Below are 27079 nucleotides of genomic sequence, written 5' to 3' on the forward strand. Positions count from 1 at the left end.
CATAGCAGCATAGTGGTTACAGTTGGTGTATGCAAAGTAAATAAAGTGTAATTTTAGGGATTAGGTGGTGTGTTAACTACAGTACACAAACACGCATTGTTGTCATAACCACATCCTTACACTAGCTGCTTGATTCAGGGCCTACATTCTATGTATCCGATCTATGTACAGCATATCCAACATAACACTCAACCTTGGTCACAATCAAACTCCAAATACTATGTATTGATTGATATACAGTCAGCTCAACCCACCACCAGTTTTCAACTGTCTGGCAGGATCACAACAGCACCGACAAACCATTCACCAGAATCCAACTGTTCTTTTGCATAAAAGACACATAAAGCATTGAAAAATAAAGCAATGCAACCAAACCATTCTGACAAATCAAAAGTCATTCCATTGTAGATGAATGGTGTGCATCTATCCTGGACCCCACAGCCTTATGTAGAGCTTTTGACGTGCACATAGACATTAGCATTTTCAAGCCTAATCCAGACTCCAAATAAATCATCAAGTCATTCACCCAAGACTTTCTATCTTTAACACTGAGTACTTTGTATTGTCTGAAAGATGGCTGGCATGGATGTTCACTATGTTAGTAGCATTGTATTTAAACTGGCCTAGCACACACAAGTTGTTATGAGACAGTTCCCTTTTCAGTCTGTTGCTTATTCTAAGGGGGGAAATCCTACTGCAGAACTCAATTGTTGACATTAACATGTGGTGTAGAAATTCTATATGAAATTGCAAATGTAAAAAAGGGGATGACTACAGTATTGATGAATGAGCAGAAAATACATTGGCTGGGTTCACAGGAGGTTGGTGGCACCTTAATTGGGGAGGAGGGGCTCGTGGTAATGGCTGGAGCGGAATCAGTGGAATGGTATCAAATACATCAAACACATAGTTTGTTGCCATTCCATTTGCTCCATTCCAGCCATTATTATAATCAGTCCTCCCCTCAGCAGCCTCCACTGTCAGGGTTACAACCAATGAGGAAATGGATACCTAACAATACAGAATAAATGTGTTCTTGCTGTTATAACAGTAATGCAGCGTAGTCAACCACAGTTTATAATTGTATAATCTTATTGCACTGTGTTGTTGTATACCTGAACATGCAAACTTAACTATGCTTGTGTATGATTGAGGGGCAGACATTAGCTAACCTGCTGCTTGGGTTATTCTGACTTTCCTATGCATCTTTCAATATTCTAATTCAGTCATCATGCTCAATGGTTGTTTCACACATCTTATTGCAGTGTTTTCCTGGCAAGTAGTATAAGCTAGTATCATGAGCCCAACTGCAGCAGGTTTGATGCCTATACTTAGTATAACAAAGTGTGGTGAAATGTTAAAGTAGCCTGCTATCATCTGCTACTCAATAACAGTGTTTGGGTTTTTATATTCACACACAGAGCATCAGACACCACAGTGATCAATACCAAACCTCTGATAATGACGTCTTCACGGATGTCCTCAATCAGTGACCACGTTCTGTCCAAACTCCAAACTCAAAATTACACCCTGCCACACATACTTTAAGCACCAACAAATGACTGCATCAGACAGCCTGATTTAAGGGATAAATAAAACCATAAGCAAGGGAGTTTGGAGATCGAGAGGATCTGGACACTGGACAGCCACGTAGTGTATTTTGGATATTGAATACTTAATGATGACAAATTAAACATTGGTGGAGGTACTGACTTCTCAGCGGAGCACAGTGAAGTTGTTAAACAAGTGATGATTGGCCGCACGTTTGAACACACAGTAGACTCAGACAGACAGCATTAAACATAGCTTCATCAGAGATGACTTGTACACAGTAACCACAGCAAGCAGAGTATTTGAAAATATGAATCGACTATCCTGTATCATGAGAGTCTTGCAAAAAAGCAATGAAAGTTATTGGAGGGTTAAGCATGTTCATGGATCATGTATAATCATAATGTAATCTGGATATTCAACAGAAGTTATGTACATATGGGTCATAACAGCACGGCAAGCCTTTAAGCTCAGTCTTAGACATTTTCAGCGTATAAAATGTAAATACTTTGTCGTTAATGTTTGTTATTTTGCAAACTATTCTGGTAGACTAACCAAGCCAGATAAAATTGTGGTGTAGTGAAAAGAGGCTGTAATATTTCCCTGTAATATAATGGCCAGGTAGTGAGCAATAGACAAACAAACAAATAAACAAACAAAGAAGTCTCCCCATAGAAAACATGTTACATTTGTTGAAGCACAACAAACATGTAGGTCCACTGCAGTGTGCGATGGGTCGACCTATTCTGTATACTGTTGGCATTCCACAGTTTATTACTGGCCTACTGTGTTCAACCTTTTTTTTCTTTATTGCTTTTTTATAATAAAATTTCAGCTTAAAAAAATCTTATATTATAGAGTTCTTTCCTATTTTTCTTATAAAATCTTACAAAAAAATCATATACAATTATATTACATGTCATAATGTGATTCTCTGGCTTTTGTCTTGTTGAACATAAAGGACATTTTCTTCTTTTTTTGCACAAGATGTTATAGAATATGCATTGAAATAGGTTACTACAGAGTAGCAAAATGAGGATACAAAGACTAAATGTACAAAAATTAAATACATGCGTACATACATTACAGTGCCATGCGTACAGTCATTTTGGGAAGTCAATGATTTCAATTGACATTTTGTTCCCATTATATTAAATGTTCATGCTTTCTTGCTATACATACATGACATGGCTTTTACAAAATGCAGAGAAACCAACAGCTGCAGGTGTTGTAGCTAGCCTATACCCCTCACTAAACTATGTCTGGTTAAAAGGTACCAGATTCTCTCTTGCTATTTACGTTTAAATGCTTATTATTAATCATCACCACAGACAAGAGATTTGAGAATGAAATTAGGGATTTACCTTGTCGACATTCTTAACATGAGAGATTCATTCTTTGCTAACACTGAGACAAAGTATTTTGTAAGGAGGGTGATTATTTCATGATGGAGGACCCCTTTAATTGCATTTATTTCACTAACGGAGGAATGGGAAAGCCCATGAGCAGTTAAAGGCATTATCTTGATAACTAGCGAACTATCATACTGAAGTATAAACCACTCTTCTTTTCTTTACATTAATATGTACGCCTACAACGTGATGCTTTCATGATGGTTATGTCTACTAACCATTTTTCTCACGTAAGCTTCTCTAACTTTTGGTCCAAACACACACAAAGCTGCCTCAGCTGCCCTGCTAGCTTTATCTGTCCTTTTTGAGGAGAACCTCAACCCTTTCAAGCAAGGTATAAAGACAGCAATGCTTTCTCAAAAGTCGTAACTTTCAAATAAGAATAACCTCAGGACAGCCACATCCTTTGACATGAGAGGCGCTCTGTCACATGCCACAAGCCACTAAGATAATGTGCCAGAGGTTCGTGATGACTATCCCCTGCAGTCTGACCTTGAGAGTGTTCTTCTCAGCCCTTACAGAGATCCTATCCAGACGTAGCTAGTTAATGCGCTTGGTTTTCCCCAGGGGAGAGGGACTACATTTTGGCCACTCTGGATCGTAGAGAGGCTACTGGAGGAGAACGTTGATATTCTCTGGAAAGTTCTAAAGTACATCAAGCATGGGACCATAAAAGACATTGGAATATGAATACCAATGGTTGCTTAAACTAGAATAATTGTGACGTACGACATTGCTTTGAGGTTAGAACCAATAAGACGTCTTTTACATCATGGTTTCATTTGACAGAATGTCCACATTTACAAAACAAATCAAGAAGTTTTTTATCTGCACCCAAAAGTTGTTTTTCTCTCTAATTATTTGGCACCATAGAATTTCACACAAACAAAAAGAGCTAATATACAGTATCTCTGATTAAATGAAGACCTAACATGTAGCCTGTCGTGTCTAACCCACCCAATCATTTATTTTGTTCATGACCCATAATCATGGGCCATCAAAACGTGTGACCCTGAAATGTGTTAGACACTAACCATGCCTCGTCAACCATGATGTTCAGATGACCCCATATCCGAGCCCAGTTAGTATGGCAATACAATCTTCAACCTCTGCAGTACTCCATCCTTTTGGTTTTACTGCTCTAAAGAGGCCCTTTCACACCTAGTTCATTCTGCTAGGATTTCTAGAACATGCATGACTCTATTAAATGACGTACCTTGCTGCAGTTCCACTGTAATTGTTGGCTAAGAACAGATGTGAAAACAGAAACAAAGCAGATATACTTGTCTTCCTGTAAAATTTACCTTGACAATTGTACTGTGCAAGATAATTCTTCATAATGGACACAGTGTATGCCATCTGCCCAGTTCAGCTGTTCGCTTGAGTGTTCACCGAAAAGACAGAATGGAATGTACTGTTGGTATTCATTATCTCTGTGTACTCTCAAACAAATTCAAAGGTATAGATCCTTCTGCCTGTCTTTCATCAAACTAATCATACTATAAGGGTGGTCATATATGCCAGTGAATGGCCAGATTTACTATGACAAATGGTAGAAAACAATTTAGATAACTTTGACAACCATCCTGGAGGTAGACGTGTCTCTCATTGTCATGCTAGCATGCTTTGCTCAAGGTACTGTAGATTTACAATTGTTAAAATAAGATGTACTATTCACATACACATAACACTGTAAGTGAATGTAGGCGTTTGTAGTTGCATCCTGGCTGTGTGCATGTGTCTGTATGAACAGCAGAGGGAACCATGAGCAGACTGTGCAGATAATATACACTGTCCCGTCCAGTCTGAAGGCGTAGCTGATCTATGGGTCTGATCTGGTCTGGTTTCTACTCTGGACAGCATGGCTGCTGGCTGTCTGGCTGGGTCATGGCTGCTAGCCTATCTCTCCCTCCTCCCTCTGAGGACCGGTCAGCTCTAACCCCTTGGGCCCTGTGAGGTGCTACACCACATGGCCACCTTCACTTTAGGAAAGGCTTCCAACGCCTCGCACACCAATCACTGAAGACCGTCCCGCTGACGCTCAACGTTCGCCGCTCACCGCTCAGACACACGGCCTCTCAGACGTTAGTCACATGATCAGGGTTCTCCCTGACTTCAATGCACTCTATCTCCTCCCTTTCCCTCACTCTCTCCCTCTCCATCATCTCCCGCTCCCTCTCTCTCTCTTTCCGTTTGGCCCGTTTCTTCTTCTTGTGCCTTTTTTTGGACGGGGGGAAAAACGTTAGAAACACAGGCAGGATAACAAAACAGTGCAGCACTGTGCAGCCTGCGGTGAGGAGGGAGCACTTGAACAGTGTGTAGGTCAGGTTGGAAGGCACAAACACCAAGGGCAACATCCCGATAATGAAACAGCAGGCATTTTGCAAAATGGCCGCCCCGTGCTCCTCCAGCGAGATCTTAATGCACTGGGTCCTGGTGTGCTCCGTGGCCAGTACAAAGGTATACAGGTGGGGTGCACAGTGATCCATGGCAAAGTTTAGAGTATAAATAAGGCACAGGATAGAGATGCTGTCCATGTGTACATTCCAGAGGGTCATGAGGCCCAGGACCCCCAGCTCTACAGAGGTGACGGTCAGGATCAACCAGAAGTTCCCCAGAGGGTTGATGACTAGGAAGAAGGTGAGGATGAGGATGGTGAGCACACTGAAAGCCGAGGTGAGGATGGGCGACACTACGGAGGAGCTGTAACGGTCCATGAAGACGAAGGTGGGGTTGAAGACGATGAACTTGATGTTGTTGATGAGCGAGAGTGGGCGGAGCCTCTCCAGCAGCTCCACCACTTCCTCCCTTGTCTTCTCCGTGGTCCGCGCCACCAGGTACATCCTGGACGCGATGATCTCCATTTCATCCCCATCTGTCTTGGACAGAATGATGTCCTCCATGAAGTGCTGATACTCCGGGCTGCGCAGGAAGGAGCCCTGCAGGATGGTGATGAAATCACTTTTGGTCGAGGCGCTCACATTCACCACCTTCAGATACTGAAAGTAGTTATCCATCCAGGAGATCTTGTTGAAGCCGTGGCTCAGCGTTGTGAGGTGCTCCTGCACTGTGGAGTTCCAGTACTCGATGGGCTCATAGATGTAGAAGCCGATCACGGGGCTGTAGTTACTGAAGTACTTCTGCTGGGTCGTGGCGTAGGACACACTGGGCGTGTTGCTGGCTAGGAGGTTGACGATGTTGGATCCATCACTGATTTGTAAACATCCCATGAAGGAGAAGGAGGCGTAGATCAGGTAGAGGATGACCACGAAGGGCTTGACGTAGGTGTTGGTGATCCACTCCGTGTAGTGCTCCCTCAGGAAGTGCTGGATGAAGTGGTTGTGGTAGGGCAAGACCTCGTGGTGCGTGACGTGGTCATGGCCGTCACTCATCATGGTCTTGAACCAGGTGGGCTGACGGTCCAGGTACTCCACTGAGGGGATCTTACAGCAGAACACACTGTGGTAGCGGTTCTGCTCCAGTTGGCCAGCGAACACCAAGCAGGAACCGTAGAAGGAGAACACGTAGAAGTAGTTGACCAGGACGGCCACGCACATGCTCTGGCAGAAGATCTTCACCGACTCGATGTTGGTGAAGGGGCTGGCACCCATGCCAAAGGTGATGATGTAGAGGGAACTGGTCATGGTATAGCACACCATCACGTCGGCGAAGGCGTCTGCAACGCGCTCCTTGAAGGGAAGGCTCTCTCGAGTTCTTCTCCAGCCCGCCAGGAGCTCAAACACTCCTTTGGTTCCATGACCTGAAATGACAGGAACACATACTTTGTTAATGCCAATGCCAGTATTCATGATCTGTGTATAAGTATGGTAACATTTTAAAATTAATATAATACAGCACATGCATTATAAAAATGCATGTGAGTTAAATCTGTGGGATTGCTCATGAGCTATAAAAATAGACTTGAATAGACGCACTCAGGGGCATATTCTCCATATTCACCCACACAGGCACACACACCCATATTACACACACACACACACACACACACACACACACACACACACACACACACACACACACACACACACACACACACACACACACACACACACACACACACACACACACACACATTTTTTGACATATTTCTGGCTTGGAGTTGCCTGCCATGAATGTGTTGGCTTTGAAACATTTGAATAAATTTAACGCTCCTCCATCTCCTAAATATTTCAGTGGGAGTTGTGGATTTGGTTCGTCTGCATGCTGTGTCCACACTGTTTTAAAGATTTCCTGAAAAATCTGCCAGGTTGGTTCCTTGCTCTCGACGGCGTCATAAATTTAGACTCATTTGACACAATGAAAAAAAGTTAATTAACTATAAAGGATTAGGCCAATATAATGAGTCAGGTGGATTTACTTGGCTTGCTTTTAGTTTTATTAAGCTGCGGTACAAGTCAATTAGTTAGTGTCAGTTCATTTAGATGGTGTGTGGGAATTCCGCACTACAGTATATGCAGCACTTTACTAACATTATTCAGTAAGGATGGTACCCATTTTCTACATATCTGGCATTTCTGTGTATGATTGGAAAAGCCCTGGGTTACATTAATGTGATTTATGAGTCACAGGTGGGGAATGGATAATAACGTTGGGCCCATCTGGTAAAATATCCCCAGATAATATCTCCACTCCATTACCAAAGCCTTGGTCTGATGTCACCATGTTGATGTAAAACATAAAAACTTCATAAGGCAGACTGGGACAGGGTTTCCACTCACTTTGTGCAGACTAAGATGTGTGTAAGAAAAAGGGGAATGAATTAGCCTCCACACACAGCCAATAACAAAGCTCTTCTCATGCCACTCCACCGAACCCCTGACAGGGCCATTATCATGAAACTCCACACTCTTAGAAAAAAAGGTGCTATCTAGAACCTAAAAAGGTTCTTTGGCTGTCCCCATAGGGGAACCCTTTGAAGAACCTTTTTTGGTTCCAGGTAGAACCCTTTTGGGTTCCATGTAGGACCCTTTCCACAGAGATAAATACAGTATGTTATCACTCCCTTCAGATGCTGCTATAACGCTGCATTTGCTAGCTAATGTAAGATGTGAAGCTGGCCATAAGCAGGGAGAAGATCTGGATAAAGAGGACTAGACGCCATGCGACGCGAGGTGGCACTCTCGGCGTGATACAGATGTGTCCCACGTGGCTGTATGAATCCCTGTTGCATATTCTAATCATGGCTGAGTGCCGGGCTGGCCAAGGTCAGGAGCACTGCTGGCTTCTTGATTCATACAAGTCTGCTGCTCTGCCTCCCTCTGACACTCTGCCTGCCTGCTCACTGTGGCTGCTGTGTGTGAAGGGAGCTAGTGGGAATACACTGTGCATGCCTGTGATGCAGCAACACATGGGGGGAAGCACCAGGGAGAGAGGAGGGGGAGGGAAGGAGATCCACCCCCCCCCCCCCCCCAGTAATGAAGATGTTTGATCTCTCTAAGGTATGGTGTTATCTGTCTTTACTGTTTGAGACAGAGAATGCAGGGCCATGGAAGCTGGTAACTCGCCAGGAATTTGGGTCGAAAGATAAAATTATATAATTGAGCACATGGGCATAGCTCTTTCTTTGATCTAATCATTCTGTATAGGTAGAGTTATGAAACAAGTGAAGAACAAGACTGTAGTTTGGGGAATATGTTCAATCAATTTTTGCCTCTGGGCAAAAACTTGATCGTATTGATATAATACTGTTTAATGAATACACACTTGGAAGATTACAGTTTCACCTTGATTACTTTGAGGTTTACTTTTAAGAATTCTGCTTCTTTAACAAGAAACCACTATGTAAAACAGGGAATGGAACAGAATTCAAATTAAGGGGTGAGAGCACTTTCAGAAACAACATATTCACGAGTGTGATACTCATTCAGGCAGAGCAACCTCAAACAGTTGAGGAGACAGTCTCACATCCACTATGCACACAATGTCTGAAATGCAATGTCTGAAAGAATCCAAACTCCTCAGTCAAACATGAGGTCTGAAAACAGGACTGTTCAAAGCTTTCCTCTAGACAGAGAATGTTATGCTCAGAATGTTCAATTTGCAGTCCACTGGCCTTCCCAGCCATAAACCCTCATGCGCTGTAGAGCTATACTGTTAGCAGCACATACAGAATGGGCTGAGGTTAAGGCCTAGCATGGCTTCAACTCAGATCAATTTGCCAATAAAACAAAACCAGTGCCTCTTGATCCTTCACAATCTCATCTTAACGATTGTCCTATCGCCACGCGGACGAACAACCCTTAGCCAAACAGTCAAGACACATTGTAACCGACAGGACAGCCACACATCTCAGGACGTTTAGAGCCATGAGCAATAGGCTAGGGGGGCACACCTGCCCAACTCTCTCAGGAGGAGGGAAACATTTTATGAGGGTGTAAATTGTGTTTCAGACGGACGGAGGACAACACCCGGGGAATGATCTCAGACGCGGCGTGCCATGAGGCATTGGCCAACGGTGTCTCAAGAGGAGGCAGGCGGTTAGATGAAAGGTTGTACTTCATGTCCACCGCAGCTCCCAGGTACAACCTTCCATTGAGCTTAAGAGGGCAGTTTGTCAAAGGCCTCTGGTGGACCATTTCAGGCACGACACTGTGGAACCGAAACCCTTATTGGAAGTAGGGAGACCGCAACCCCGAGCCTGAGTCATTAAACCAAATTACAGCTCTAAAACGTCAGTGGCACACAGGCAGAAAACACATCAATCTCAGATGAGGAAAGGGATTTAGAAACCACATACATTTGTCACAGGTAATGTGACAGAGCAAATATTGGATTTTTTTTGTTTTGTATGTATCAAACTCGATAAAAAGACAGATGAGTAGAATGTAATAGAGAATGCGTCTTTGCAGATTATAGCTTACCAATATTGAAGTAAACTAATGCCAAATGTAATATCTTGACAAAATTTCGAATAAAACTAGGTGTTTAGATAATAACCTACTTTATAATATTTTGTATCATTCTATCTCCCTCAGAACAACAAACTAGCTCTTGCTAGACCTTTGAGGCATATCTTTCGTTAGGCTTTCATTAGGCTACAGATTTCCCAGTGCTGTCTACCCCAAAATATGCCTTTTTTCCAAACCCTGGCCTAGTTAGCAGCATTTGTTCTCTCTGTAGGTGAGCTAATCCCTCTGCAGTGGATTACAGATGCAAGGAGTGAAGCCTACAGTACTGTATGAGTGATAGAGGGAAGCCATGAATACAGACCTACAAACACAGCGGCAGCCTAGCTAGCCTACACATGGGCATCACACGTGTTGCCAGCAGCACAGTACAGCACATCCACATCCACCCACTTCCTGCCCTGAAGCATGGAGAGGGAATGCCCAGCCATCTGGAGAAACTCACCACTAACGGTCAGAAGTTGAGGGATGTGAGACACACAAACACACACACACAGAGGTACTATCAGGCTACTCCATAAACCTGCAGCATGTTGGAAAACATATGAAAGATATAAAAACCGAAAGGTTGCAAGATCAAATCCCCGAGCTGACAAGGTAACAATCTGTCGTTCTTCCCCTGAACAAGGCAGTTAACCCACTGTTCCTAGGCCATCATTGAAAATAAGAATTTGTTCTTAACTGACTTGTCTAGTAAAATAAAAAAATCTGCTGACTAACAGAGCCACCTTGGGTAAATAAAGATTTCACTGCATTTGGAACATCAATCATCTTCAAATTCCTTTGACAAATGTATGATATACTGTACAAACACAATCAGAGACTAGTTCGTTTTGTGGCTCTTTTATTTTGTTTCTGATTGTTTGTTGAGTGCACATCTAAAAACCCAAAAGTGGCAGAGTTTGCTCTACTGTAAACTTTCAGTTTCACCCGTGAATCTTGATATTTCTAAAAGGAGTGTGATGTGTCTTTAGGAGTGTGTCCCTGTGTGGATGGGAAAAATAGAACTGAATGTTTGATACTTCAGGAATTCATGGGAAATCATGAATTACTGTTACAGAGTTAAAATGGGGGACAAGTAAAAGGAATGAATTGGAAGGAAGGGAATCAATACTGTCCCCTGTACTGTATGCGTGTCTATAGTTTTGTTTAATGTTGTGTTAGTGCATGTAAGTTGTTTTGTCTGAAACTTTGTTCCCCCTGCTGCTATTGGACCAGGTCTCTTTTGAAAAAGAAATGTTATCTCAATGAGAAAAACCCGTATAAATAAAGGTTAAATAAAAAAATACATTGCCAGTAGGCTGTGCGGGTTGTCTAGTCAACATGATGAGATAATCTTTTTATTTTTTTATTTTACCTTTATTTAACCAGGAAATGCCCATTGAGACCCAGAGTCTCTTTTTCAAGGGAGACCTGGCCAAGAAGGCAGCAACAATCCATACATTACAGAATTAAAACATACAACAATACAATACAACAACATGATCCAGCCTAAAAAAAGCATTTACAGTCCTCTGTAACAGTCTCCCATCAATATTTTAAATTCAATCAGTTGCACTAACATATCTAGATGAAGCATGGATTGTAGACTATTCCATGCGTCTGGTGCACAAGAAGAGAAGGCAGTCTTGCCTAATACTGTGAATGTCCTGGGGACTTTAAGTAGCAACCACCTAGCAGACCGGGTATGGTAACTGCTGGTGGTGAAGGAGACCAGACTATAGAGGTAAAGAGTAGATGAACACATACAATTGTATCTTTCTGCGCATATAAAGTGAGGTCCAACCTACCATTTGGTACATTGTACAATGGTGGGTGAGTGAGTGACTTGGCATTTGTAATAAAGCGCAAGGATGCATGATAAACAGAGTCCAGTCTCTGTAAGACGGATGAGGTTGCATGCATATACAACAAGTCACCATAATCAATTACAGAGAGAAAAGTGGCCTGAACAAGCTTCTTTCTAGCCATAAATGGGAAGCGAGCCTTATTACGAAAATAAAAACCCATTTTCAATTTAAGCTTTGTCACAAGATCATCCACATGAACTTTAAAGGACAACTTGTCATCCAACCAAATACCTAGGTATTTGTAGGATGACCCTTTTTCAGTGGATAAGCCACCAGATGTGACAATGCTAACGTTCTCTGGCAGAGTTCTAGCTCTGGTAAAGGTCATGAATTTAGTTTTTTGTATATTCAAGAAAAGTTTGAGACCATAAAGGGAGGCCTGCAGTGATGAAAAGCAGTCTGGAGATCTTCAACAGCCTGAACCAGAGAAGGAGCACATGAATATATAACTGTATCATCTGCATATAGATATAACTTTGCTGGTTGCATCCCATTTCCCAAATCATTAATAAAAATTGAGAACAACACAGGAGCTAAAATGGAACCCTGGGGCACACCTCTATTAACCTCAACAAAGCTAGACTTGTGATTGTCAGTATATACACATTGTGTTCTGTCAGAAAGATAGTTCCTAAACCAATTTACTGCCCTTCACTGAGACCAATGTTTCTGAGTCTAGCTAGCAACAATTCATGGTCAACTGACTCAAAGGCCTTTGATAAATGATAAATCCACAAACAGAGCAGCACAATGTTGCTTTATATCAAGTGCATTAATGATGTCGTTTGCCACTGCTATAGCTGCAGTTGTGGTGCTGTGCCCTGATCTAAAGCCAGACTGAACCCTTCTCAGTATGTTCTTTTCAATTAAGATGTTTTTTTTACTGTGAGTTCACTATAGGACGATAGTTATTAGCATCTGCGGGATCTCCACCCTTTAGCAGTGGGAGGACATAAGCTGATTTCCAAATGTTGGGTATGGAATTGGTCAAGAGACTCAAGTTGAAAATGTGAGCCACAGGTTCAGTAATAATACCAGCTGCTATCTTTAAGAGGTAGGGGTCCAGGTTGTCTGGACCTGCAGACTTTTTGTGTTTATTGCCTTTAGTGCGTTATAGACTTCAGTATAAGAAACAGGCTCAAAGTTAAAATGGCTCACATGAGGGCCTATATCATAGTTGACTGTAACAGAGCTTACATTAGAGGCCTGGGCCCCACCATTATCAAAAACTGAACCAGCCAATATGAAGTGCTTGTTAAAAACCCCTACAATATGGGCTTTATCCTTCACTTCATTAGAATCCATCATTAAATGGTCAGGAAGGCCAGAGGATGCACTAGAACCTGACACTGATTTGATTAGCTTCCAGAACTTGGTAGGGGTTGTTTAGGTTCTCTGTGACTGCATTTAAATAGTCATCTGATTTGGACTTCCTGATCAATCCTGTGCATTTGTTTCTTAGCACTCTGAAGGAGGCCCAGTCAACAGGAGCATTTGTATGTCTAGCTTGAGCCCAAGAGATATTTCTCTTTCTAATGAATTCTGCCAAGTTATCTGAAAACCAGGGATTGTCCTCTTCCACTGATTCTACATTTCTTCACAGGGGCATGCTTATCACAAATCGACCCAAATTTCATATAAAAATAGTCCCAGGCAGTGCCAACATCGGGAATCAGACTTACTCTGCCATTATTATGGTACAGATAATGTAAGAACACTTGCTCATTATACTGTCTAAAATGTCTTTTAAAAATATAACGGTGTTTGGCTTTGGTCATTTTTGTATTTCTAACACAAGCAATTGCACAGTGATCACTGACATCATTACAGAATATCCCATTCGATGTGTATTTGTGAGGGGTATTCGTTAGAATAATGTCCAATAGCGTTGATTTGTTAGGTGCTCTGGACAAGAGCGAGAATATTTTCATTTGTCAAACAGCAGTCAAGCATCGATCACCATGTCACCAGAATAAGACCCTCAATATTTATTGGAAAACAGCATCACGTTCATCACCTTGCACTTTCACTACCCTGTGAAGTTCATCATAAATTATTCCATCTGTAGCCTAATAAACTGCATGGCTTCCCGAGTCGTAGTGGGAGGACCACACACCATATCATCGCGTGACTCCAAATGTACTTCGAGATAATGGTTATTATATCAATATTTGCTTAAAGGCGTTTCCACAGACATTTCCCTAATAATTCATTTTACCGACACAAATAGATCACACCATGTCAAACGAACAAATTATCTGTTGACATTTATAAAATTACACCGAAACTTCCTGTTTCCATTACAGCTGTCGAGATTTTTTTTTTATACAATATGACTTTACTCGCATAAAAACTATGGATGGAAAAGAGGTTAGTGTAATCAGTTAATTAGTTCTATGTTCATCGGAAGCAGGCTCAGTAAGATCAATAGAACTGCTTTATAACATGAAATACTGTATGGGACAGAATGGTTGGTTCTGTGTCTATGCATATCTACATGTATCTGCCAAACATAGGTACATTATATATTCATTATTTCTCTGGATGGATCAAACCCATTTCATAGTTCTGTGACCCATATCCATATCATTCTAAATCAATTACTCTGACTTGTGTCTGAGTTTCATTAAGGGTGATAAATTATTATTACAAATGTGAGCTCACACAATAGCCGGCTTGCTCTGGTAAAGCCAGTTACAGTTGAAGTCAGAAGTTTACATACACCTTAGCCAAATACATTTAATCTCAGTTTTTCACAATTCCTGACATTTAATCCTAGTAAAAATTCCCTGTCTTAGGTCAGTTAGGATCACCACTTTATTTGAAGAATGTGAAATGTCAGAATAATAGTAGAGAGAATGATTTATTTCAGCTTTTATTTCTTTCATCACATTCCCAGTGGGTCAGAAGTTTACATTCACTCAATTAGTATTTAGTAGCATTGCCTCTAAATTGTTTAACTTGGGTCAAACATTTCGGGTAGCCTTCCACAAGCTTCCCACAATAAGTTTGGTGAATTTTGGCCCATTCCTCCTGACAGAGCTGGTGTAACTGAGTCAGGTTTGTAGGCCTCCTTGCTCGCACACAATTTTTCAGTTCTGCCCACAATTTTCTATAGGATTGAGGTCAGGAATTTGTGATGGCCAGTACAATACCTTGACTTTGTTGTCCTTAAGCCATTTTGCCACAACTTTGGATGTATGCTTTGGGTCATTGTCCATTTGGAAGACCCATTTGCGACCAAGCTTTAACTTCCTGACTGATGTCTTGAGATGTTGCTTCAATATATCCATATAATTGTCCTTCCTCATGATGAAATCTACCCCCACAACATGATGCTGCCACCCCTGTGCTTCACGGTTGGGATGGTGTTCTTCGGCTTGCAAGCATTCCCCTTTTTCCTCCAAACGTAACGATGATCATTATGGCCAAACAGTTCTATTTTTGTTTCATCAAACCAGAGGACATTTCTCCAAAAAGTACGATCTTCGTCCCCATGTGCAGTTGCAAACCGTAGTCTGGCTTTTTTTTCACAAGGTCCTTTGCTCTTGTTCTGGGATTGATTTGCACGTTTTGCACCAAAGTACATTCATCTCTAGGACACAGACTGCGTCTTCATCCTGAGCGGTATGACGGCTGCGTGGTCCCATGGTGTTTATACTTGCGTACTATTGTTTGTACAGAAGAACGTGGTACCTTCAGGCATTTGGAAATTGTCCCAAGGATGAACCAGACTTGTGGAAGTCTACAATTTTTTTTCTGAGGTCTTGGTACACCTCCAATTGACTCAAATGTTGTAAATTATTCTATAGGAAGCTTCTAAAGACATGACATTATTTTCTGGAATTTTCCAAGCTGTTTAAAGGCACAGTCAACTTAGTGTATGTAAACTTCTGACTAACTGGAATTGTGATACAGTGAATTATAAGTGAAATAATCTGTCTGTAAACAATTGTTGAAAAAATTACGTGTGTCATGCACAAAGTAGATGTCCTAACCAACTTGCCAAACTATAGTTTGTTAACAAGATTTGTGGAGTGGTTGAAAAACGAGTTTTAATAACTCCAACCTAAGTGTATGTAAACTTCCGACTTCAACTGTATGTTACTCCGGTAAAACTGTCAGGAGTCCCGTTTGGCAGAAACAGATCCGGAAACATTCCTGCGGTTATGGAACAGCAAATGCTTTAATTTGCATTTTGAAGGTTTATCTTCCTGGAAGAAAACTAATTAGCATGAATTGTTAAAACCTTGTGTTCATGGTGGCTGCACTAGAAATTCAAGAAAGAAACCCTCTTTACTCTGTAGGTCTGTATGTTTGTGTGCAGTTAGAACATATCTCAGTATTGTGCAGGATTTCGACATTCCTGAGGGAAAACAAGGTATATTGGTTTCTATTGGATTTGATTTCTGTAATTTGATTCCAGTCATACACCAATCCAGAAAGACAGTTGATTTGTAAGAGTGAGTGAGTGTGAGTGAGAGAGTGTGTGCTTGTGCGTGCATGTGTGGCTTCCATCTGATCATTTCACAATAAAACAAAGAAGCACCTTCAACATCCAACTATAGCCTATCAGCCCATAAAATGGCATTACATTTACCATGTCAATAGCCGTGACAATATCAGCCAAGCATCAATCCTGATTTAAAACTCTGAGTAAAAATGTTGGTACATTTACCAATATTACACCAAAAGGATAATGCTCCAAAACACTCAAAACAGTTTCTCCAGTTATGGGCACTTTAGTTTACTCTGTACTGCAAAACAGTGTTTGGGTCACATAAATTCAAGAACAACTTATTGGATGCAGTTTTGCTGTAAAGTTTTATTGACACTTGCTCTCTCAGACGTTATACATGACTGCAGTGGGGGGAGAGTCTTTATGATTCCACTTCAGAAATGGAACCAAATAAAGGAGCTATTCAGACATATCTGCAAGATATGTTTTACCACAAAAAGAAAAATAACCCTGTGGGATTCAAGATGACTTGTTGGAAACATTCTCACAGTTATATCATTTTTGCTGTTGCTGATTAAATAGACTACAAACCTTACAGTATTTGTCTAGAAAATAATAGCATAAATTGACGTCTAGACATAAATACATGGTGGCTGTTCTAGCTCTTATCATGAACTGGAGCGACCTGGCTTGGGAGGCCAATAGAAGGAAATACAGCCCTGGCAGGAGCACATCTGTCAAGTCAAAGTACATTTCCTGCTGATTGTTCAATTAAAGATGGATTACCCTAAAATACCACCGCATTGATTCTCATCTATAGTGGCTTCCTCCCCAGTCGATACTCGTCTGCTTATTTACCACAAGGCAGATCACTTAAAACAGCATCAAGCTAATTCTTACTGCTGTAAACTGGAGTAAATGGTAAGAAAATAAAGAAAAGAGATGTTTGACAAAATTATCCTCTCTCTGAGTTCATTATGTCTTTATACAGGCATAAAACCAAAGACAAGATAGATGACGTGAATGAATCTGGGCAAAACATAGGCCTAAGTATGGGCAAAAGTTCAGATAGAGGAAAGTAGGCGTCATCTACCCGTCATCTACCTGTATTGAACTATTGGTTAAGGGCTTGTAAGTGTGTATTTCACGGTATGGTCTACACATGTATTCGGCGCATGTGACAAATACAGTTTGATTTGATTTGATTTGCACGATGAGTTGTTCCTCTCTCTGCCTGGATGAACATGGAAATGCCATACTAGCTGCTGCATTGCCAAGAAATCTCCCTGCGTCCTGCCCAACACGGCAATGGAATATTAAATAGCTGCTAGTTTAAAAACTATTTTTCTCAATTTCCGCCTGACTGACGTGCCCAAAGTAAACTGCCTGTAGCTCAGGCCCTGAAGCCAGGATATGCATATAATTGGTACCATTGGAAAGAAAACACTCTGAAGTTTGTAGAAATGTTAAAATAATGTAGGAGATTATAACACAATAGATATGGTAGGAGAAAATCAAAAAAATATATATTTTTGAGCCTATGCTCTTCCAATGGACCGTATAGGGAAATCATTAAATCTAGCTCCCAGTATGCAATTCCTATGGCTTCCACTGGATGTCAGTAGTCTTTGTTCAAGGTTTCAGGCATGTTTCTTCGAAAATGAGGAAGAAATAGGAGTTTTACTACAGGGATACAGACTTGGAAATTCGTGTATGCGTGTGACGAAGAGTACATGCACCGGCTAATATCGCCTTCCTATTGAACATACTTCTATATATTATAGTTTAATTACATTTTAGGGTATCTGAGGATTAAATAGAAACATATTTTGACTTGATGAAACAAAGTTTAGGGGTACATTTTTGGATTCCTATCTTGGCATGTTGAACGAGTGGATTACTCAAATCTATGGCGCCAACTGAACAGACTTTTTGGGATATAAAGAAGGATTTTATCTAACAAAATTACACTACATGTTATAGCTGGGACCCTTTGGATGACAAATCAGAGGAAGATTTTCAAAAAGCAAGTGAATATTTAATTGCTATTTGTGAATTTATGAAACCTGTGCCGGTGGAAAAATATTTTGATGTGGGCAGCCGTCCTCAAACAATCGCATGGCATGCTTTCGCTGTAAAGCCTACTGTAAATTGGACAGTGCAGTTAGATTAAGAAGAATTTAAACTTTTAACCGATATAAGACACTCGTATGTACCTAAATGTTTAAAATCCATCATTTTTATGATTATTTATTTGAATTGCGCGCCCTCCAGTTTCACCGGAAGTTGTCCCGCTAGCGGGACCCCTAGCATTAAGAAGTTTTTAATGACATGTTATATGTCATGCTTGAGGACATTAGCGATAAGTAGCTCTATCAGAATGGCTTTAATGTCTCCCTGAATATTTTTCTCTCTCCTTGGAGCAGGAGCAGACCAATACATTTTGTTCAACACATACACTTTCCGATTCAATAAATTGACATCTTTCAGTCTGCTCCGCGAGGTACATTGATTTGTGTGAATGTCTCTCTCTCTCTCTCTCTCTCTCTCTCTCTCTCTCTCTCTCTCTCTCTCTCTCTCTCTCTCTGTGTGTGTGTGTGTGTGTGGTTGTGTTTGTGAGAGAGCATGTCTGTGTGTGGTCTCGCTCACTGATTGGGGGGGTGGGACACTGTCATATTCCTTCCCGGAGCAACTTGAGCATGTTTGCCATTACCACACAGCCCCTGTCCTGTTTACAATTCTAAACAGGACAGGGGCTGCCTGCTAGTGTGCTGGTGCATGTGCGAATGAGTGAGTAGTGCATGTGTGAGCATGTGTGCATGTGTGACCACACACAGAAATGCTCTCTCACTGTTACTCTCGCCGAAAGATGTCAATTTATTGGATCGGAAAGTATATGTTTTGAACAAAATGTATTGGACCACAATGGAAGTAAGCTTTTAAGCTTCATTGTGTTATCATTGATGATTTTCTTAAATCATATGTGGAGGCGTCACCGGCTGGAGCACCCTTATGTATGTATTTAAACAAAATTGCAATGTATGTGTCCTGGAGGCAATGGGTCTACGTGCATCCACGTGTGTGTGCATATAGCACACATTCCTCCCCAGTCTAAGGCCAATAACAGTAATGAGTTGGATCAATGAGCTGACGTACTGAGGAGGAGCTATCTGGACTGTCTCTGGTAGCGTGCCACACCCACCAAGTGTCTGTCTGTATCACACATACCCTATCTGAGGCCATTGACTCAAGGTTGGTGGCAGCAGCAGCAGAGCACTGAATACGAATGACTTGTCTGTGACGCAACAATGGTGACAAATTGGCCCAAGAAGTGCATCAGCTGCCTGTGAACCTACATTATTGTATTGCTTTGACTGCTCTTAGGAATCAATGTGTTATGTGGAATGAGTAAATGTGGTGGTTTCTTCTTCGGTGGTGTATCGACATTATCCATTCATTCCATGGACTTTTTGATCATGAATGATAATAACCAACACACTACTAATGAAAATCAATCCTCAACCAGCTATACTACTGTGTTTACTTATTCCCTCTTCTCTGTAAATCCCACTTCCACTCATGCTTATTATTCAGTGTGCTCATTAGGTACCAAACACATCAGTTGTAGCATTTCCCACCGCTTCCTTCTCCATTCTCATTGGTCCTGGTGGACAGGCTTTTGCTAACAAAATATATACACGTATCTTCAGTGTCGCCACTCGAAAATTAAAATGGTTCTAACTCGACCATACTGTATACTGTACATGGAACAACTGTCTGCATTGACATACACTAAAATAAAATCCTCCCCTCATCCTGACATTGATTCACTGTGGAGTTCTCTCAGAAGGTTTCTCATATCTGTTTCAATCACTCTCTGATAGGACTGTTCCTGGACACTAATCTGAGTACAATTCATAGGTTCTTGCTAATCAAGCCCTAAAGAATATTGTATTCCCTATGTGTCACGCCCTGATCTGTTTCACCTGTTCCTGTGATTGTCTCCACCCCCTCCAGGTGTCGCTTATTTTCCCCAGTGTATTTATCCCTGTGTTTCCTGTCTGTGCCAGTTCGTCTTGTATGTTAGTCAAGTCAACCAGCGTGTTTTTCCCGTACTTCTTCTGCTATTCTCTTTTTGATAATCTTCCCGGTTTTGACCCCTGCCTTGACTCTGGACTACATTCCCGCCTGCCTGATCATCCTGCTGCCTGCCCTGACCTTGATTCTGCCTGCCCTTCGGTACATTTTAGACTCTGAACTGGTTTTGACCCTTTTGCCTGTCCACGACCAATCTCTTGCCTTATTGGATTAAAAAATATTGTAAGACTCCAACCATCTGCCTCCTGTGTCTGCATCTGGGTCTCGCCTTGTGTCATGATACTATGGCCATAATCATAATGGCTGAGACATTGTCACATCCATAATCATCATCATCCTACGCTCATGACAATAATATTAATGAACGTGTCATCAGTGTTCCAGTCAATCAGCGGCCAGCTGGGTCTCAGAGGACCAGTGTTCACCACATTGTGTGAAGCCTGTAACCAGCCGTGTCCAGTGTCACTATTCGTCTTAGCCTGTGGGATAAAATCAATTCCTCCAGAATGATGTTTTCCAGAAAGGAAAATGCAAACTCTGTAAATCAGAAAGGACTTCCTGTAGAGCATTCACTGTGATTGATCTGACTGGGGACTAGATTTAGGAGGCATGGTTTAGATACAAGTACTAGGTGTAGGCTTTTACCAGTTCTTCAAGGGTAGTGTTCAGTAGTCACGAAACAGGAGAAATTACTTTGAAATGGAGTAAAACTCCCACAAAGGCCACCGTGCCTGCCTGCAGAACCATTCTGCTAACCATACACACAGCGTCAACACTTTTTAATTTGGTCCTATAAAACAATTTGTTGACAATGATCTATGTTTTAGTAGTGCGAGTGAAATCTTTCTAGGACAAAGAATAACACATTTTGTAAAACAGAGGATTCAGAAGAACTGCAGAAAGTAAGTACTTATTTACAGCAAAGTGAATAGTGTGTGAGTTACAGTACAGTAGGTAAGGTGAATGTCCACAGCTCATTTGGTGCAGAGAGAACAGGCAGTGCCCTGCCAGTGGTGTCATGTACGTTTCATGAGTCCTGGCACAAAGCCCTCTCTCTCCCTCTTTTCCTCCAGTTAACAACTATCTGCCCAGGGAGACAAAAACTGACAAGCTCAGCGATACAGTAATTGGCTTCACTAAGATGACATCCCAGGTAGACATAGTTGGTAAAAGACATGAAAAGGTGCACTGTGTTAAGACTGTCCGTCTGTCTCATCTTACAGTTGTCCACTGACATGTGGTGAGAGTCGACTACCCTCATGGGGGTTGGCCCAGTCCAAAAAGATTATCGTTGATTGGTTAAGTACAATTTGTCAGATGATTTAACATTACAGAACTCAAATATCATTTGGACTTTGAGTCTGCCGATAATCATGTTGCATTCATTTCGAGGATAACTACAAAACACATGTTGGACAAGGATGGAGTCAAGTACAGTCTTTGTTTACTTTGTGAGAAACTACAGTGTCATCCCTGGTGGTGGGTGGTGGAAATCTTTAGTCTCAGAGGACCTGTCACATGTATTTAGTGATTTAAAGCAGCAATTAGCAGTTGAAACAATAACAAAGCGCTCTCTGTTTCGGTAAAAGCTGAGGGATGGGGCTGGAGAAATGTAACTACTCTCAAATTCATAGACTGAGCTATGGATGCAAGGACTGACCATCCACGATATCAAAATGAGTTTTAACCATGTTTTAAAGCTGCATAGTGTTTGTTTAAATGTACATTGTTAACTAACATTGGAGTAAAACAAGCTTATATTTTGAGTTCTGATGGGGTACAACAGTTGAACTAAGCTCATGAGACATTAATAAGTTATTTTCTTCATTAATAAATGGGTACATATCATTAATTTATACGTTTAAAAAATTGTTGTAGCAACTGCAGATCGCCCCTTTAACTAAGTTCCTCCCTGCCTATGTCTCTCCTCCCGCCGTTCCTCCCTGACTCTGTCTCTCCTCCTCCCTTTCCCTGGTGAGACACAACCTGCAGGTCACCAAGATGCCTCTGCCTCCTGTTCCTGCTTCATACTTAAACTTTATTTACGTCAGAGTAGTTTAGTCAGCCTCCAGGGATTGACTGACTTCTGAACCTATCAGACTGGGAAAATAGGTTACTGTGGTGGCAGAAAACCACATATACACAGGAGATGTCCTTGTGATACTGTGGCTTAGAATGGTTTGAGTAAAAACTCTGCCGGGAAACTTGTATTACCCTCCACAGACAATGGGACAATTAAGATGGAGATGTTTGTAGATGCTGGCACTTTCATAAAGAGTTTATCTATTTAGAAAATATCAATGTTATAAGTAGCCTGCAATTTGTGATTGTTAAGATTACCATAACTCAGTTCAACGTTTTAATACAAACAATAACTAGTCAGGCTTTTTTATTGCAGCCATTCGATGATGTACAGTAGTGCTTTGTAACGTACGTAATACAATTAATTTTAATTGTGATTTAATAGTTGATTAAAACATATCTGATGATTATTTGGGAAATATCAAGCATTGTTGTACTGATGTTAGATACACTCACATATATGCAGGGCAGGCGCACACACGCACATGCACACACACATATACACACACACACACACTTATACACATACACACACATACACACACACACAAACACAATTCAACACACTCCCACCAAAACAAACTGAAAACAATCAGTGGAGGAAGGGGTGGCCCTCTTTGAGGAAGCCCACAGCAGCCAATTACCCTAATCCTCTCCCCAATCAGCAACATGGCTGCCCCTGATAAGACCAAGCAGCTCCAGACTCACCCATGGAAAAGAAGGGGATCCCCAGCAGCGTGGAGTTAAACTTCCCGTCAGAGATGAAGAAGATGCCAGCTGCAGTCACGTTGGCGATGGCTATGGTGAGCACACCCAGTAGACCCAGGAAGGGCTTCCCCCTCAGGCAGTCCCTCATGGAGCTGGAGATGGTGGCTGCCAGCAGGAGGAGCACCATGCTGACCAGCACCTCCCCTTTAGCCAGCACGCCCGTCTGGTGGAAATCCCTCCACAGGCTGAAGGAGGTGAGAGACTGGATGTGCAGGTCCTCGCTGAGCGTGGACAGGCGCGTGATGAGGGCGCAGAAGGCGTTCTCCCATTTCTCTGCGATGACGTCCTGAACCACAGGGCCATGATTGCGGAGGTAGTAGGTGATCTGGACGGCCCGGGCAAACTTCACCTGCTGGTCTCGGCTGTTGGGCGAGAAGGCCACTCCACCCAGCTGGTGGCCGATGAAAGACACACGACCGTCCTGGGAGATGGAGCACAGCAGACAGGATTCTATCAGACACACTGACAGAGGAATCTCAAGTCCCTACAGAGCATAGCTGGAGATACGCTGTTTGGTTTCTGTTACCTGAAATAACAACAGTCGGTTATGTTTTTGGATTATGATTATCTTGTGAATGATTTGAACACTGTGACCCATCAATCAACCATTACGTACATAATGCATGAATTCCCTGCAGGAGAGATAATAACACATTTCATACATTTTATGGTAAGATAAATAATGTTATAATATCATATTTACTAAGCAATAGTAAAATTGCATGATAAACTATTCCCATCATTTATACTATAGTAAATTGTGTATCTGGGAATCATGCCTGAAAATGTCTGATTACTACAGCTACTACAGAATCAGAGCACATGCACCGTACGATTCCTAAAACACTGTTGAATAAGACATACGTTAAACCAATCACTGGCTGCCTTGTTGTTTTTAGAAAGGCATGTTTTGTCCTATCAGATCGGTGCGCCACTTGTATAGGGATGCAGTGATATTCATTCCCCCAGAAGGTGACTGATATGTGGAGATGAGATATAGGACACCACTTAACTGTCCTCCAGAGAAGATGGATCTCCTAGACAAGTGGGGGAACAGTTTACTTGTCAGCCAATTGTGAAATTATGCAAATGTCATAGAGCATTGTTTGTTCATTTTGGACAAGGGCCCTAGCTGGTCTGATTTGATCACTATTTGTAATCTGCAGCCTACTGTACTGTACAGACAATCCTGGATCTCTTCAAAACAATACTTGATGTTCATTGTACAACTCTAACGTCAGAAAATGAATGATTCCATGGGGTATTGTAATTAAAACCCACTTGCACTGTCAGCAGAACAGGGAATTGCCTCGTAGTATTGCCATTCATTCCCTATCATTATCATGTAGATGGGGTAATCAGTAAGAAATTCTCAAAATAGTGGGCCTGAACATTTATAGCCAACCGCACACCACAAAGACTCCTCTAACAAGCAGACGACATGAAAGTCTGACATACCAACCAGAGATGTAAACATTCGTAGTACTGTGCCGTGGCTTGGTTTAGCATCAGACTAGTAAGCACATGAATAAAGCCACCAGCTGACATCACAGCACTGAATGAAGAGCAACAAATGTGTCAAGACATTCAGCTCAGACAGACGGGGAATATCAATGATGCAGACGACACCACACAACGCATGGCGCCATGAAAGTATCTGCCAAGAGGGGTGGAAAAGAAGGTCAGTATATGGTCAGTATATTCCAACCTTAAAACGGAAGCCTTTTACCCTGATGAGGTGAAAGGGGTTGGTGGCAAAGGGTGCACAAGGGCCAGAGACATATAGGGAATCAGGCAACTAGCTGCACTACTAATGCGTGGAGACCGTGGCCTTGGATGCAGAGGAATGAACGGTAGTAGCATGTGCTGTCTAGAAGTGATTTAGGGACAGCCCAGTATGAATGAACAGAGCAGGCCCAAGTGCATTACACAGCTAGGCCTGGTGCAGGAGGATTAGCTAGCTCACACTAGAAATGCTCATATTGGAGGAGACACAGTAGCTAGACATGTGCCTTGCAATTTAAGATGCTCTGTGTAGCAAAGGCATTATTTAGTACAGTACAGTTTTCCACTCAGTGACTAGGCTACTCAGGTTACCCAGCATAATGAGTCTCACTCAATGTAGATTATTACCTAAGGCTCTATCTACACTCATTAATTTAATGGGCTCAATGTGCCATGTTACTAGCAACAGATCTGGTCACCTGTTGTAAAATTAGGCTACCTGTTGTAACTGTGTAACAGCTGATTAAGATATAAACCTCATTTATAACCTACTGTAAAATGACATGGGCAGAGGTAGCCTAGCAGCCTAGCGATACATCTGCAGAGGGCTGCAAACACAGCATACACTTAGGAGGCATAACAATATTTTACAGGGGAAGACGGGATGCAGGCCCATACTAGTCTATCAGCTATGTCATTATATGTGTGTGCAGGAGAGGGAGAAAGACACTGCATCAGAATAGGAAGGGGGACATTCCCTGTATACTGGAGCAGTGCAGGGCTGTGCCGCCAATTCACAACCTGCAGCTAACTAGCCTACACACCGGCAATTCAATCAATCTATTCTGAGTGTTTCCTTGCCTTCACTGCCTGAAATGAAGACATCAGCAACCTACATAATAGGCTTAGTGAATACAACTATTGCGTTCATTGAGAAATTATTGCAGGTTTCAGACAGTGGGTTATGGTCTCATTACAAAAACATTGTCCCACTGCTAATCTAAGTAATTCGTTTTTTTTTTAAATAACACAGCGTGTCAAGTCACGTTCTCTGACACTCAAATCGGTAATTGATGCTTGCGGCCAACATTGTAGCCTATCATTTTACTATAATAAAACAGAATTCTCGCCTTCTTACCTTTAAGGTTGTATTTGGATAGCTCACGGGCACCTTCGAGAAAGTATAATTCGACAGAATAGCTAAACGGATATCTTCGAATATCGTAATTATATCATCCAAGATGCATCGCTTATCCTGATGGCTCAGGACACAGAGATGAGCGAAAGTGTAATTGAATCCCTTGTAATTAACACTCAAATCCAACACCTGCTTGTGAACCTGCAGGACCTGGTCGGCTAGCTCCAATATATTTCCCCCAGACTTGGCCAGTAGAATCAGTCTGCCATATCTGCCGGGGGTGTGCAGGTCGGAATACAGCTTGTTTTTTGACTGGTCGATGGGGAAAAGGCTGTTCGCAAGACTCCGCTCTACTTTAGCAAAGCTGTGGGTCGGGGCAACCAGTATCTCGAGGTCCGTTTCGGGCTTGAATCTGCTCAACACTGTAGATCCGAAAATGATGGTTAAGACTGCGGGAACGGTGAGGAAAAAAACCGGATGCCTACTAACAAATAAGCCCAGCCAGTAGAAAGAAGCTTTGAGCCCTCTGTGTATCATTTGCCGCAGCATCCTCCTCCAGATCCAGCTTGCAGATGCCCCGTTTCTTCCTATGAAGCACATGTGACATGAGACTCCGTTGCCCAGTTTAGTCAATCTGTATGATAATACACTACACCTGGAAAAAGAGCACTGCAGCAATTTCCAACAAGACTGTCAGATATTGCTCATCTCTCGTTGCTTTTTTTGTTTAATCTCAAGTCATTCCTCCCACTTATTAACCTCAGATCCGTGACTAGTCCTATTGCTCCTGCTGCAATAGCAGCAACCTGCGGCTGTCTGATGTGCTTGCATACCTAGTTCTAACTACACTATTGGTGCCGCCTACTTGACTGTAACCATGTGCTGGTTGAAGGGGGAAGACGGAGAAATGCTGATGGTGGGTTATTTTAGGAACACGCGCAATAGCCACAAGAGTCGTGAAATATTCACTGGTGGCACAATGGCCAAATGCACTTTCTGAAATCACTCCCAATACCCCATGAATGAGAACCATACTGTTGCGCTTAACGCTACATAGCCAGTAGCCTAGG

General features: G+C 42.0%; 1 protein-coding gene across 1 annotated transcript; it reads right to left on the reverse strand.

Annotated features, from left to right (window-relative positions):
• Nucleotides 1–1700: 1700 nt before the first annotated feature.
• On the reverse strand, nucleotides 1701–26619 carry LOC115192094 (patched domain-containing protein 1-like). The gene is made up of 3 exons (XM_029750223.1): nucleotides 26010–26619; nucleotides 23087–23567; nucleotides 1701–6723 (listed from the first exon to the last, which is right to left on the reverse strand). The coding sequence occupies exons 1-3, from the start codon at nucleotides 26607–26609 to the stop codon at nucleotides 5042–5044; spliced, it is 2763 nt and encodes a 920-aa protein (XP_029606083.1). The 5' UTR covers nucleotides 26610–26619; the 3' UTR covers nucleotides 1701–5041.
• Between the last annotated feature and the right edge of the window lie 460 nt (nucleotides 26620–27079).

Source organism: Salmo trutta, chromosome 1, assembly GCF_901001165.1.
Source record: "Salmo trutta chromosome 1, fSalTru1.1, whole genome shotgun sequence".
NCBI lineage: Eukaryota > Metazoa > Chordata > Actinopteri > Salmoniformes > Salmonidae > Salmo > Salmo trutta.

Coding starts and splice junctions, on each gene's coding strand:
- LOC115192094 (XM_029750223.1), bottom strand. CDS start 26,609: ATGTGCTTCATAGGAAGAAACGGGGCATCTGCAAGCTGGATCTGGAGG. Junction 23,568..26,009: donor ATCCAAATACAACCTTAAAG/GTAAGAAGGCGA, acceptor TCCATCTCCCAG/GACGGTCGTGTGTCTTTCAT. Junction 6,724..23,086: donor GATCCCCTTCTTTTCCATGG/GTGAGTCTGGAG, acceptor CTGTCATTTCAG/GTCATGGAACCAAAGGAGTG.